Genomic DNA, 16021 nt, shown 5'->3' on the forward strand with positions numbered 1-16021 from the left:
AAAGAGCTGATCAGTTTAAATTGATAAAATTATAGATGAGTGCAGACGTTCGTTTCTCTCATGCAGGAACGTTATTTTCTATTCTTCAGTGTAAATAACCTATTTTTACCTTCAACCAAAAGAAAAATAAATGGGAAAGATTTAAAAAATATTGTTAAAAATTGATCTTTTGTATTATTATTATTATTAATTTATTGAACACCATATCGGCGAACGACTTAAATACAATTTTGTTTCTTATATAAAGCAGCATCTTTGGGATATAATGGTAAGGTTTTTTTCAATTTATATTTTATTTCAATTTTTATGGGATAAGATAAATTTAACATCATATATTCTTGTTTTAAAGTTTTTTATTCATCTAGTTAAATTTTCATTTCACCACCTGTAGACGTCCTCTTTTTGAAATTTCTCTTCATACAATTTTTCTTTGAAAAACTTAATAAAAAATCAAAAGCAATCCAATTTGCGCTTAAATTTTGAATCAAACAAAATTGTTTAAACTTGTTAGTGGAATGATAGCGACTAGTATTATTTGGACCTGTGAAAATAACTACGAAACAAATTTGAAAAAAAATCCCATAGATATTTCCCTCGACTATTTTTACCTGTTTAATTGAATTCCATCGCTCTGTAGCTTGTCAATCGTCCGTTTTGAACACCTCAAGGAGATTAGCAGCTGCGGAGAGGAACCTCACAGCGTGCTCACCGTCTCACCGCTATATCAGAACTGCCTGGCCAAACGCGACTGGAGTGTGAAGAATACAAAGGCCTTTCATAAAAAAATATACCTGCGAGAAGCAAAAGGAGAAAATTTCAGGCTGAGAGCAAGGTGCTGCTGCTCATTCTGCTGCTTTTTATATGTTTTTATGATAGCATCTCTCATCCCATGCCTATTAGCAACAATATTGTATATGTGTATTTCCTTGTCAGGAGAACAGACATAGGCACATAAATCAGCACCATTAAAAAGGGGAAGTCACATAATTGTGTGTTCTTCGCCTCGCCTAGTTCAGTGGATTTCAATACAACTTCTCGACACTATTTCTCTTTTTTTCTATACCTATTTAGTTAAGGGGAAATGTATTTGTCATCATTTTTTGATCCAAAAGTTAATCCCAAATGACAATCAGAGTGTCGAAATTTTGAAGATTACAAAAACATCTCGGCGGAATCTTCATGAAGCACTTGGAACAAAAACCTTTCAAGAAAAAAAAGGTGCTTAATGATTTAGATGTGGTGAGGAAAATATAACAATTCGACTCTAATATTTCGCAAACAGTTCACAGCATTTATTGTGAATATACTTTTATTAACAATACAGAACCAACAAAAGTTACTATATCTACATGCAGTCTCCAAGAAAACCAAACCATATAAACTCGCCAAAGTTATTTGAAAATCCAGCCTCAAAGTAGAAGATTCAAAGACAAAACTCATAGATCAGATGTGCAAAATGTTGACGTCGTTTTAGCCGCTTTGCCTCGTAAAAATCAAACCTCTTCAGTGATATATGCATTTTTCATTTCCATTGCTTCATTCCCGGTCATGCTTGGGAGTCCTTCCCAACCAGCTAAAACAAACAAAAATTCATGCGATAAATTAAGAATAAAGAGAAGTGTATTTTATCTTAAATATTAAATATTAATACAAATAAATTCTACCTTTGTTGTTAGCATAATCCCCGTAGAGTTCGTCCTGTCCTCTAGGCTTGTTTGCGCTGCGACCAATCCTGGGAAAAGTAGCCAAAAGTCGTTGTTGCTGTCGTTTTCCAACTCTTGGAAAGGCGGCCAACTGCCGACGGCCAATACGAGGAAAGGCCGCCATGTTCGGCCTCTTCCCTGGCACACCATCAAAATTGTAATCTGCTCTCGGAAGAGATTTTTCAATCCCATTCAGATGCCATATAGAAATTACACTGACCTGCAGAAATGCAATCTTGACACCATGCGCGGTCCTCGTAGTCGTCGTTGGTTTCGGCACGTCCAACCCTGGGGAAGAGTTTCATCATTCCACGCCAGTTTTTCTGCATCTCCTCCTCCTTAGTCCGGCCGATTCTTGGGAACATGGACAGCATTTTCGGCCTCTCGTTGTTCCTTTTATCTTGCGAAAGATAATCGCCGTTCGCTTCGCCTTTAAACAAAAGGGGTGCTTCAGCTTAATCACCGTCAAAGTAAGGCAAAATGCGTAAGGGGATTAGATGCATATACGTCGAACATTTAACGGCTAATTTGGTGACGCCCAAGAGATTAATTTGTCGAGGATAATCAATTCTTTGTGGATTAATCATTTCTCTCGAGCAAAAAATATGAAAATGCAAAGATTAAAACTTTACCTCGCTTGGTGTTATTATCATGCTTAATAAAACTGGAATTAAAAATCGAAAGAAGAATAATTGGAAAATGTTGTAGATTTTAGAAAATGCCTGCAATAGAAAATTAAATTCTTGTTAATATTCCAATATGGGTTTGAAGCTATGGTCTAAATTTTTAAAGGCGTTCCCGGAGCAATATATCCACATATACTCATAACTTGTCACTTTTACTCATTACTTGAGACGCTTAAAAAGATATTTGATATTTTTTAGTTGATCTGAACTCTCTAGCGAATTTCTCCAAATTTTGGAGATGATAGAGTTGATTATCGAGTAAAACTAAAAAAAAATTCTTCTGTAGTTGACAATTAAATAAATATGTCGATGCTTCGATATTTTCTAAAACAGTTAACATTCTTTTAGTCATTAAAAATTTCCGAAAGTTTCGTTAAAAAACAGAAATTAATGATCAGGACCTATAAATCTGCTTCTTGAAAATCTTGCCAAACTTAGTCAGTTCCTCTTGCCAGACAAAACGATTTTAGCTATCCCCATCACTCGACTTTTCTACAAAATCATGAAAGCCGATGCCACTGCTCCTTTGGGTAATACATATTATGCATTTATTCGCATGCTTTTAGACTCTGCTGCCTGTTTTAACCTCTATACACGTAGAGGTGAGATCAATATTCTAAATGCATCTTTTAGCCCACTCTGATATATGGTAAGAGCAAAAGTCGCAATTGCAACAAGTAACTTCTCCCTTCTTTTTAAATTGTGGATGACCGCAAAAAGTTTTCCCCTCACGATTTATGACTGAAAAAATTGCTTAATAATGTTTTATTTCTATTTGATTGAATCGATCTATCCTTGTTATACACTTCTTTGAAGTTAAAAATAAATTCAAAGCGCCTTCTAGCAATGCTTCTTGCGAACAATAATTCCAAACTTCAAAGTGCCGATGAATAATAGCATAAAAAGGATTATTTCTCTCTAAGTATAAATTTGTCGAACAAACGGACAACAGAAAAGTATTTTTGTTCAAAGACAACTTTTAGGTTAAAAATGTCTGCGGTATAGTGCATTCAAATAATTTTTCCATTCAGTGGAAATTATATTACAAAACACTTTTGTTAGATGATGTAACCTATTTTAAAATATTAGAATTGACTAGTAAAATCCATCGTGAAAATTGGACTACAGGGATAGAGAAATTTTCTATCTCGAATGAGTAGCACGCAAGAAACTTACCTAGTGCAGAACCGAACACGGCGAGAATTGTCATGGAAGAGAAAATAATAGCAGCCGGGCTCATTCCGCACTATCACTAATAAAATTTCGACAGCGCTTGTGGGCGCTAAAATGACAAACGGCGTGTGTGATTTGCAAAGGGCTGCCTGGTGCCGGCGCGGATATGCTCCCTTTTGTGGTGGTGCGCCGACTTTCTGCGAGTTCGCACTTGCAAAGCCACCTTTTTATACACTTGGGCAAGGGGCTGACGCACAGGGTTCGGCGCATCCGTGGGCGTGACAACCCTTCATACCAATGGGCCCTAAACGCTGGCTGCAGCTCAAATTAGCCCCGCTACCGCCGCTGGCGATTTTCTCACACAATTACATGCAATTTTTGCTACTTGCGGGGCAAATAATCTTTCGCTGCCTCAAAGACAGTGATAAATGGCGCTCTGTTGCGAGATTGCAAGGGAATTAACCAGGGGCTGGCGAGATTGGTTTTTAATTCCATTCGTGATCCGCCTTCTCAGAACAGACGTTTATTTCTAATTGCACTCCCTCCAGATTCTTTTGTTTAGAACTTGAATGTTTTTTCCATGCAATATATATATAGGCACTGCCTTAAAAAAATCTCGCGCTCTACGATTTGATAGTATTTTAAAACAAGCATATAATTGGAAAATCCGGCAAACACACGAATATTAAATTAAATATTAAAATACATGCACAAGAAATTTAATTGAAGTGATTTCATAAGCTGATGCATCTAAAAGATTCTTTGATAAATCCATACCTACATTTTGCAACAAAATGTTATCATGACACTAAATTCCGTTATTACTTGAGCTATAATACCACGTTACCCATACTTTGATTGAACAATAATTAATAATGCAATATTTCATCTTGCAAAAGATCGTTTGATCAAAATTGTAGTAACTTTATATGCTTAACTACCATGCGCTGATGTGTATTTATTTCAACCAGATTACTACTATGCCACAGCACAATCTGACCTGTTGCGTGCGCTCGCTTTTTGACGCGTGCGACGGTCAAAACCAACGCGATCCAGACGAGCTTAGCTTAATTGTTTATAGCAGCGAAAATGGATGAAATTCGCCCCCACACGCGCTTTTTCATTTTATTAGCGCCGCACGCGATTCTCGTTTTGTCGGAGGTTCTAGAACATTTGTTATACCAAAGCAGCGTATATGGCATGTGCAAAGGCTCTGGAGCTTTCCTCTGTGTGCTTTGCTCTGTTACGCGCTGAAATTACAAATAATCCCATTAACGTTTTGATAGGCATGATTTATGTAATTCAGACGTGCTTTTTAATCAAGGGAGAAAACTGGCCTGCGCCGTGTTGATGAACGCAACACGCTCGCGGACAAATATAGTAGTTTGATCACGTATTGTGTATCTCTTCGCTTGCTTATTATTGCTCTGGAGCAGAGAATAAACTTTTATGTGCTGTTGTTAGCCGTGCAAAAGTAATGGGAAATCTATTTATTTGCTTCTTCCGTTGCTGTATGTCGTCCCACACACAGCGCTAGTCCAAGGTTGGTACATTTGGATTAACATTTTTCCTCGATAGCTATGAAAAACATTGTTCAATGGCTCGACTCGGCCAAATCTGTGAGAATTTGAAACCAGTTAGAGTGGATAAAAGAAAACAATAATTCAAAGAGAAAAGTTTATTTTTCTTTTGCGCTTACCTATTTCACAAATTAACTAAAAAACTCCAATACACTAGTTAGTATTCAATTACATACTAAACTGGTATAATATCCGTTTTATTCTAAGACCGCACTTTAAAAAATTAAAAATCAGTATGCATTGATTAACTTCGTAAAATTTAACATCAACACCAGAGGTTGGTTGTTCCATATGAAAGAAATGGATTCATCCCAAGCTGCAGCAGCCCACACTGATCTCTGCACAAATATGTTTGATTTTTGGCGTGGAATGATATGCAACCCGCGCTCTAAGAATGCTCTGCGGCACAGTTTCCAAGGCATACGTGTTTACGAGATTTTAATGTGCCTGTGACGTCTAGTTTGGAACTTTGCTTTTCAGAGAAAGGTTTTACTAAGTTGTTTGTCACGAACGATGCCCTTTCTCACTATGATTTTTATTACGTCTTGATATTAAATTAATTTTTGATGTTATGCGTGATTTTAAATTGAGAATAAACAAATATTATCCTCGTTATGCCTGAAACTTCCTCCTTTTATTGCTCCGGCAAGTTTCATCTGAGTTCTAACATTTCCAATAGACAAAAAAAATCTGTCTCTTGAAGCGTTATTTGCTCAAAAACTAACAACAATATAATTGTCTGGTGCTAGTTGTAGCATAGAAGGATAGTCCATAAATTGCTGAGTATCGTTAGGTCAAAATTGATAGGTTACGTCACGTACATTCATGTATCCAGCCCACCCACCACTCAGGTTAAAAAGCTAGACCTTACCCAAGATCCAAGATTCTCCTCTATCTCTTAACACCAATATAGAACATAAAAAGCCTCAAATATTTGAAAAATGTAGAAATCTGTTTGAAAAGGAATCTGGTCACTTTGATTTTCCCAACCTCCTGCGTGAACCATAACTTAGTTTCCAAAGTACCACAGGCCAAAACAGCCAAAAATAGAAAATTCACTTCCTCAAATATGCCATAAAACTTAAATTTATTATAATGTTACTGTATTATTTTTAAAGAAATCTTAAAGGTTTTTGTATTATATCGAAAATTATATATTGCAGGATATTATTTAGCATTGTGAAATAATATTCCCAGCTTGAAACAATATTGATATTACTTTAAGATTATTTAGTTTGCATGAAGTCGTGAGTGAATTTCAAGAGTCCGAAACTCTTGAATTATGAACTGCGGTCGCATTTCTGAGAGTGGCAAGTTTTTAATAAGAGAGATAATTATTATTCAGCACAAAGCTAATATTTGATACCTCCACGAGAAAAGAGATAAAACAATAATAATAATAATAATTTTGGCCGGGGAACAAATGATGGCACCACGAGAGGTAAAAATGCTTGGACTCAGGTTCACGGAAAAACTCTCCTGGAAAAAACAAGGTGACTTTGTCATTGGAAAGCTGCATTCAGCAACAACAATGGTCACGGCGCTACGGAAAATTGTGGATTTTAAACAAGTGCTAAACGTTTACTATGCCTTTGCCTACTCTCATATGCAATATGCCATCGTGTTCTGGGCATCCTGTGATAAAGTTCGAGACGAAGTATTCACGGTACAAAAACGACTAATAAGAGCAATGGCAGGAATTCGCTACTGGAGATCGCAGACCCTACTAGAATCCGCAAGACCATGGTTTGAAAAATTCAACCTTCTTCCTCTCTTCTCCCTATATCTGATGGAGTGCTGCAAATTCGTTCGACGCCACCCTCATTATTTCCAGCAAGTCAAAGAGATACACAACTATAATACCCGCTCCAGAAATTTGTACTACGTTCCCGCACAAGTATCATCAGCGGCGGAGCGAAATCCTGAAGTGTATATGCTAAACTTGTATAATCGGATTCCGGTGGCGATTCGTAATGTGGAACAGCAAGAAGAGTTCGAAAAAAAGCTCAAATCATTTGTGTACCGGAACAAATTTTACAATATGAATGAATTTCAAAACTTTAAAGGTGATTATATTTAGTGTTATGTGATCTATATGTTTGTACTTGTTTTGACATGTTTGCAAATGTTCGAACAGCAATAGAGGTAACTACAACGTTGTATCGAAAATATACGCAAATAAATACAATTCCAATTTATTGTTTTTAACAAAGACATTTATGCTTCACAAACCCTTGCTACGAGAGAGCAACGCTAGACAGGTATAATCTAGGTAATCAACCCAAAGTGTCCAAAAGCAATTATGTGCTGTATAGCGTAGCACGTCACTTACAGGGACGGCAATGCTCTCTTTGCTTGATCCTTCTTCGGCCTAATATAGACTTATGTGCGTCACAAGGCTGCAGCACTAGCTCACATCAATTGACTTGATGAGATGACCAGGTGGAAAATTTATGCAAACGACATTCCCAGTAGCTTTGGGAGCTTATTAGTTTGAGCCAGGAGCGACGAGGATATTAATCGCGACGAAATGTTGAATTGCCGGAGGAGGAGTAAATTGTTTTGTTAGTGCAGGTATAAAGGTTAATTTAATTATTTTCTAAAAAGAATCTCCTGTTTAAGGAGATAAAACATGGAGCAAAAGAAATAGCTTGAAGTTTGTCCGTTAAATCTGTTTTGTGTTTTATTTTCTTGTTTGCTTAAAATATTACCGCATCTTGCAAAACTTATAAAAACGCCGTGACATGACTAAATCCCTCAAATCTAAGCGGAATTGACAAAGGATGGGTGGCTTATTTGAATACAAATTTGAAAAGGAAAAATAAAATTCACTCGTTTCTCCTTCAATACAGCGGCTGTTTTGGTCCTGCAGGCACTCTTATATTTAGAGCCATGCTCAGCATTTCTCGTGGGCTATGAGCTCACGGTCCCATTAACACGGCCGAGCGGATAACATGGGGCCTGAGTGGCCGCAGAGGAGCTTGGGCACAATGTGGTCATCTTTTCGCCTCCCCACACCTAGGTATTTTTATTGAAACGCCGGACATTTGTCCCTAAAGTTGCGAAAACCAGCAAGTGGCGAGTCCTCTCAGCCAGTTGAGCTATTTGAGCATTTGGATTCCCTTAGCTAACCACCTTTTGCCATCCCGTAACATTGGGCAGCCAGTATTAGATCCCTGAAATCCTTATATCGAACGGCACGTGACAAAGTCGAATCAACTTTTTGTTTCGCGCGTTCAAGCAGATCCTGCTTGTCATTTTATGCCTTTGCCATGATTATATTTTTCTGTCTTTAATCACAACAATAATAGCTCACATTGCTTTGACACTCCCGAAAATGTCTTAGTTACAATGCGAGCCAACGGGCCACTATGGTTTGTTGTTTATTTTCTCTCAATTCTAAGAAATATTGAAAACTAATAATGTTATTACCCTTATTTTAACTTGAAATAGAAAGCGCAGCGAAGAATAATTCACTAACAAATCGTATCTATCTTGGATTGGTGCTATTTTTAGCTGCTATTGAGTGCAAAGTGCGGGCCCAAAAAATTCCAAGAGTGTTGTTCGCGTCTCCATATAGCAGGGCAGCAGTGCAAACTGAATAATTCGTATTTTCCATTGAAACGGTAAGTTCGACATTTGCACCTTTGTTGAGCTTGTATCACGATTAAAAAACGATTTAACTACTTTATATAAATTATGTTCTTGTTGAATCGATGTTAAAATTACAATTTTACCCTCAAGGGAATTTTGGAATAAGCCTCTAGGCCGGAAACATGAATGAATACATTCTGACCACAGAGGCACAGAGTCTGGAACAGCTGCACACGACTTACAAACTTTTAATAGTTTAACGAAATAACGTATCTTATCTATGGTGTGGTGAAAGTCTATTCTTGTTTTTCACCACTATAGGTCCACACAAATAAAATTTGTGTGAACCTTGCTATTTTGCCGCGCTTGACACGACTGTGGCATTCAATTCAAGTATGTAGTACAACAGTTAAGAACTAGATGGCTCTTTCAATCTGCGGGTGCTGGCGTTGCGAACACAATGCTATTAACTTGAGCTTGTTAATGTTGCATTATTATGAGAGGCATGAAAATATGAGAGATAATTTATTTATTTCGGTAGTCAAAAAGAGGTAGAGGTAAAATCAAATAATGATTTTGATCAGTGATTGTTTATTTAGAGTTTTGACTAGCGTTGTTACTGCGTCCTGTTTCTCCGTTGACTGCCATTGCCAGCAATAATATTACCTCCCCTTGAAATTCCTAAAATTGGCGAGAGGAGAGCTTGCTCTCTGCCAATGAGAATTTTTATATCGATGTCAATACAATGATTATTTAAAAATTTTAAGCGCTTTTTGTTGCTGTGCAAGTGCTGTTGAATTGCTGAATTTTTAGGCCAAAATTTGCTAGAGAGAATAATTTTAAATCACTGATGGGCCAAACATTTCGGTATTTAATTGTTTCTTCTGTTATTCTTATTAAATGATTAAAACCCAAAAGAAGACCTCCTTACAATTAATTTTCATATAATAATATTGAAGCACATGAACAAATAAGGGTTGATTTCGCTGTCGGTGTCCAAGAGAATAAAGTATGAATAATGACGGTGGAGGCAAATTCCTCAGTAGAAAATATTAAAATATCTGCAGGAAATCATTTGAAGAAAATATTGTTCACTGGAGTACGCGGAGTAAGCCAAAAGTCAGCATAACCCACTACTGACAATGAGCGGGGGCAGCTCTTGGATGAATTTCCCATTCCGAAATTCACTTTTCATCATCGATACAAGCGACGATCAACTAATTATACCGAAACAATTCTTCAGTAGGGGAAACAGCTCTTTAGAGATGGCGCACTGGAGAGAATAAAAACACTTCGTAACGTTAGTTCTTGTGTGAGTCACAGCAGTGTGTTCGAGAGAGTTACGCCCCTTGCGCGGGATTCTGGTTTGGTTGTCTTATGGAGGGCACTAATGTTGGAAGGGATACGGAACATCTCCTTCCCGAAGTTCCAGATCCCCTGGTATGAAACCTGGAGATTCCCATTGCTCCCGTGTCAAACTAAAAAATCCAAGGATGGAAATTAAATCGTTTAATACCTTCAAAGATTTTGTCTGAGCCATTTGCATTGCAATAACAAATTGCTAAAAGTTTTGCTTTGAAGGGTATCCAGCAAGATTGGTAGCGCCATCTATGAAAGCATGATCATTTCAATTTCGAGCCTCTGAGGGCTCTGAGTAATGTTGTCAGCGTCCGTGTCCTTTGGTGTTTAGGGGGAAGGGCGAGTAAAGTACGGAGGGGAACTGGAGAACTGAATTGTAGAGACTCAGTGCGTCTGAAACTAGTGATGTTGTCACGTTCTGCGGGGTGCGAAGAATGAAACAAAAACATTAGCATTTCGCAGGGTGAGCGAGCCCGGAGTCGATCGACCCTGCGTTCAGTTTCGCCGGGCCGCACGCTCTCCATTATCGGACGACTCTTCGCGGCCATTAATCGTCATTATTTGAGGTGAAAGTTACTGTGTTTACGCCGTTAAACAAGATGGCAGAGCTAGAGCTCTGACAGACTGGCTGGTTTTCACGGATGTTGACACTATGAAAAGAGGCTCCTGCGTGGCATTCGAGCACACCGAGAGGTTTGTACTGCAACAATCTAAATCAGACGTTTACCCTCGCCCTGTTGATCGCTACGATCGCATCCCTTCGACAGCCCGGGAGGCCTCCCTACCATTACATACTGCCATCGCGACGCGACCAGCGCGCTCAGAAATGCTCGATGACTAACGCGTTTGTGTACCCTTCAAAAGCACCTTTCACCCTTTTCCCTCATCCCGCATAGATGCAACAGTTTTTTACCCTTGTAGAGGAATATACCTGAGCCAGACGTCCCCTAAAAAGAGGCGCAGTACAGACAATGTGCTATATTTTGTGGCTTATCGGCTCATTTTCGTGGCCTTCGACGTAGATAGCTTTCCTCGTGCTATTTTCACATTCGACGTTGCTAGTGGCCGTGGGGCCTTGTTTCAATTTAAATTTCTTATACATGGCATTAAAATAAAAAGCCAAAATCTATTCAACAGACGTGGGTGGGATTTAAAATTTTAAATATGATGCGCACACTTCACGAGAAAGTATCATATTTTAATCTAATACACAACTTCTATAAACTTTAAACTAACAAAAGCAGTATATTTACGACAGCTTCAAATGTGAGCACCACTTTCTCATTTCTCACTGCATTTTCAGCAACCTTCCCGATATTAATTTAAAATTTGTACCGCATCCCCAGAAGTGAAGGCATTCTCAGGAGTGTCAAAGCAGTGGGAGATATATTATTTAAATAGTTCGAGGATCTAAAATCTGACTGACAAATGTGTGGTGAATCGAAAAATCATAAAGTGGCTTATGAACAATTGAATGGACTCTTGACGACTGCACTGCATTAAATTATTGCGTGTAATTTGCACAGTATGAATGTAATATAATTATTCTGCCTTGTGCAGCAGAACAAGCACCAGCCAATGAGTCTCCGGAATTGTCTGGACTTCTTTAGTTTCCACAAATAAATCTTTTCTTTGAGAAAAATATCAGAGATGACAAAAGGTGGTTATTTCAGTGGCCTTAAATGCTCAAATAGCTCAACGGGCCGACAATGAGAGGCGCACCGGCGCCGACTCGCCACTTGCTGATTTTCGCACCTTTCCAGTGGCTTAAGGGACAAAATGTCTGGCGTGTTCATAAAGAGGCCTCAGCACGGGAAGGCGAAAAGATGGCCACATTGGGCCCAAGCTCCTCTGCGGCCACTCCAGCCCCATGTCGGCGGTGCTATAGCCGACGGGATGTGCTGTGCATAGGCTAAAAAATAAGTCGAAAATTTCAAAATATCATTATTACATTAATATTTATTCGACACGTTTTAATGGTCGCAGACGCCCTAATTACTTAGAATAAAAATGAGAAATCAGCTAAGTAATTATACAAAACTACACGTCCATTGAATATACATATATATAAATATAAAGAAAAGCTCACGAGATAATTATATAAGGAGGAAAACGAGCAGAAGAGGTGTGTGTATGTGGGTGTCTGGTGTCTCTCAATCAGTGCCTTGTAATTTTTCCAAAGCACACTATCACATTGCTTAAAAATCGAGCAATACTTGCATGACCACATTTGATGGGTCAGAATCTACAATAATCAACGATTCATTCAGTATAATTATCCTCTTTCAATAGGATTATGTAATGCACGGCCACAATATTGACAGAAAACATTCTAATGCGACCGCTTCTTAAAAGGCAACCTGTTTGCGCACTTACAAATGATGTTATATATGATCATTTAAATAATGCTCTTAATAAATTCTTCAAAATCAAACTCCTAAGCATTGCACTTCTTAAGTGGAACCCTGTATCAATTTTCTTCACTAGAAAGTGCATGAGCTATTGTTGAAGATGAAATTTGGACACCGAATTTCTAAATTTATTGAATCCCTCTCACTTCTAATAATATGTAATAAAAATATTTGAAGGACACTCTAGGAGCCAATATGAACACAACCTTAAAAGCTCGTTGACTAATATCCTTCTCATAGAACGGTCTTATTATTTCCATGCATTCAAATTTGCCTGGATTTGGAACGTTTGCATAATATGTTATGTTCCATGTGAAAATTAAAATTGACGCTTTTTTCTTAACGCCTGGAATTGAGGATCAATTCAAGAGCACCGAAAACGAAAATACAGCCTTGATAGTATTACATACAAATAACTATCTGATATTTTTATTTGTCAGATTTTGGCCTGTTCACAAGTAAATTTCGAGAATGGTCTGTCTCCTTGGTCTGGGCGATCTACCGATATGAAACCGTTAATTATTTGTAGACGTTGATGCCTGTGGGATTATCAAACGTGTCCTTCTTATCGTGGTGTTCACTCACAATCAGTCTGACGCCGGTTTAATTGAAAGCAAAGCGATAAGGGCTTGAAATTATTACCGCTGAGTGAGTGCTTATCTGCGAAATCGTTTATTTCACGGTCAAACTGGGGTCACTTGGCGTTCAGAGTCAATATTGATACGCGAATTCTTGGTAGTGCTGTTTATTTTCCCGCCGCTAATTGCAGCGTGAACTCGCACGTTCAGCTCTGAATGCACTTTTCGCAATGCGAACGAGCGAATTTGGTGCAGTGAGAGCAGTCGAGAAAGCTCGCACTGGCGTAAGTGCATGCACATTGCGATCAAAGTACGCATACGCGAGTCGCTTGCAGAAACATTGAGACTAACTGCGATGATGATTGAATGATCATCGCTAATAATTTTGCAACTAAGCACGAGCAAGCGAGGAGAGATGTTCGATTGATTGTGTTGCTTCACTTGAATCCGTGAAATTCAAGCTCTAAAAGAGAAACTTTTAATTTCACTTACCGCCTACTTACAATTTTACTCAATAAATGCTTGCATTTTTTTATTTAACAGAGTATGCCAAAATACTGGTTTTCAATTATCTCATTTCATTTCTTCGTTTTGATCCATTTTTGACAGGCTACTGACCCCTTAAGATCACAGTTGCATCTTGAATCGGAAATTCAAATTTTCATCAGTATGCTGTCTCCTCAGAATGCAAGTTTCTAGTATAGTCACCGAATGACGCAATATAAATAAATTATTTCGAAATGGATCATTAAGTCTATTTAAGCATTTTCAAGAACCATGGTGCAAGACAGTAAAGCATGTTTTTGGCCGATTTTAATCATGAACAGTATTTTTATATTATTTCCTTCTTGAAATATTTTTCTGTTTCGACCATTTATAAAACGTTCAGTAACAAAGCATTTTCATGCTTGATTAAAAAAAACAATGCAGAAGTTTGAATTATCTGTCATAGTGAAATCACGTTGCGCACTGGGAAAGCCCGAGAATATTCTAGAGGAATCAGCTTTTTGCCGCTTTTCGTTCCGCAGGTACACACACTGCACTCGCACTCTGCTGTGCGAAACACGCGCGCCAATTTTCAATTCGTCCCGTTGATTTTGGAAATTGTGCCACCGAGCGCCGGCTGGCTGGCTTGCTACGTTGTGCCAAGTGGCCATGTGGACCACTTCGCCCGAACAAAGCAGCGTAGTAACGGCACTCGCTGCGTGATTACCACTCGCTCCTCTCATTTGAGCTCGTTGCAGAACGCAACAATCGAACGCCTGCACCGATATACCCGACTGCTTCGTGGGGCTGCAATCGAATTCACGCACGCAAATCTGCTCAATTCTAGCTAGGAACGGAAAACGGCTGCCGCGACGAGTGCTTCTTTGACTTCTGTCCCGTAGCATACTTTGCTGATGCTAAAAACGAGAGAGCCTCCATCTCTTTGTTGCGGTGTTTCCATTTCACTAATTCGCATTTTTTCATTTTTTTGCTAACACGTGTTAAAAATCTATTGTGTGGGTGAATCCTCTTTGGTGAGGAAGGAGAGCATGGACGAAGTGGGCCTCCATTGGTAACAAAGGGGCCTCTGCAGCCCAGTATGGAGGCTGAGCTTCCTATGCCTGCTCCTGTGCTTGCCCGGTCTCACAATCAGTAAGCCACGAAGCCCAAAGCCACTTCAGTCTCTCCCGCGTCCTACCACCCACGCCGGGTCCTTCCTCGTACTCTACCTGGTACTCCTTGATTTACTCACGCTATAATTCCTGTTTTATTCCTAGCTCCTAATCCTCTAGTCCTCTCTTTCGTAAAATATTATAATAGGTACGCTTCGCAATAATATGGGGATCTTATGAACAATAACAACCACGTCTTCACTTCAACACCACTCCTCATAGAATCAGCTCAAACGGCTGTCTCTTGGTTCTATAGTAAGGAGAGTAATATCTACAAGCTCGGGGGTGGGGCGCGGCTATCCAACAGATCGCAACAGTAGCATTAATTTTAAGTCAAAAATTAGCTTTAATATTCTACTTGAAAATAGCCTTATGCGGAGCAGAAATCCCCTTAAGAGCACATATCATTGTAAAAGCTTTTTTATTTTGTGTTTAGGGTGTTTATAGCCGTCTAGACTATTAAATGAGGGGAATTGCACGTACGTTTCTTTAGGTTACAATCATGAAACAAATGAAGGTCATTGTGAACCATACTTAAGATAGAAACCACGCAAAATATACTGGATTTGACAAATCACTGCGTATTTTGGCGGCTAAAATTTCCATTTTTCCTGCCTAACATATCGTAAGCTGGAAATATTGTCAGTGATGGGCTGCCATCACGCAGCAGTTGTCACCGAGTGTGTAGAGGACAGAGGACGTTGGCTCGCGCTGTGACTCATTAACAATGTAGTAGTCCCTCTGAAAGAACAATAATAATTCCAGCGGCGCGATTTTTTGCCGTCTCGCCAGGCGGTACACGGGCCATAACTTATGTCAGCAGGCAATTTGTCTCTGGTGGCACCCGCAGCTGCCTAACAAACAATTCGCTATTCGCTTGCTTGCAAAGGTCTTTGATACCGACACATGTGTTCGGAATTAGAGCGTTTATCGTTTATCAGATTAGAAGCCCAGCCCAAGAGACGGAAAAGCCTTCATTTCATTTAGGTACCATATGTGGCGCAGACAGGCACTATAAGTGACTGAAGACACAGTCAAAGATGCCGACATTCTGTTAGAAACGTAAACAGAACCAAACTGAAACACACTGAATGCTGCAAGCCTGTCCCATATAAAAATGCTATCATGATTTTCCAGATCTAACCTCTTTTATATATGTACATTAAATAAGAAATTTCACACTGCATCTTAAAATGTTGTGGATAAAGCTTTAAATATGCCTATATAGCTTCAAAACTGGGGTCGTTAATTCATAATTCATTTCTAATTTTCAGTTTGT

The 16021-nt window shown here is 38.8% G+C and overlaps 2 protein-coding genes across 6 annotated transcripts in view; one reads left to right on the plus strand and one right to left on the minus strand.

The window, feature by feature from the left end:
* Positions 1 to 1263: 1263 nt before the first annotated feature.
* Positions 1264 to 3756, minus strand: LOC135942389 (uncharacterized). 2 transcript variants are annotated; one of them, XM_065488484.1, is made up of 4 exons: positions 3566 to 3756; positions 1924 to 2133; positions 1665 to 1841; positions 1264 to 1573 (listed from the first exon to the last, which is right to left on the minus strand). In XM_065488484.1, the coding sequence occupies exons 1-4, from the start codon at positions 3627 to 3629 to the stop codon at positions 1494 to 1496; spliced, it is 531 nt and encodes a 176-aa protein (XP_065344556.1). In that variant the 5' UTR covers positions 3630 to 3756; the 3' UTR covers positions 1264 to 1493. The 2 variants fall into 2 exon arrangements, with proteins under 2 accessions (XP_065344556.1, XP_065344555.1); XM_065488483.1 differs by having other exon boundaries at positions 1665 to 1865.
* Positions 3757 to 10459: 6703 nt separating this feature from the next.
* Positions 10460 to 16021, plus strand: part of Hipk (Homeodomain interacting protein kinase) — a 28446-nt gene continuing 22884 nt past the window's right edge. For all 4 annotated transcript variants that reach the window (XM_065487465.1, XM_065487468.1, XM_065487469.1 and 1 more), the window contains exon 1: positions 10460 to 10788. The gene's annotated coding sequence lies outside the window, so the exon portion shown is untranslated. The remainder of the gene's footprint in view (positions 10789 to 16021) is intronic.

Source organism: Cloeon dipterum, chromosome 4 (assembly GCF_949628265.1).
Source record: "Cloeon dipterum chromosome 4, ieCloDipt1.1, whole genome shotgun sequence".
In the NCBI taxonomy this organism is placed as follows: domain Eukaryota; kingdom Metazoa; phylum Arthropoda; class Insecta; order Ephemeroptera; family Baetidae; genus Cloeon; species Cloeon dipterum.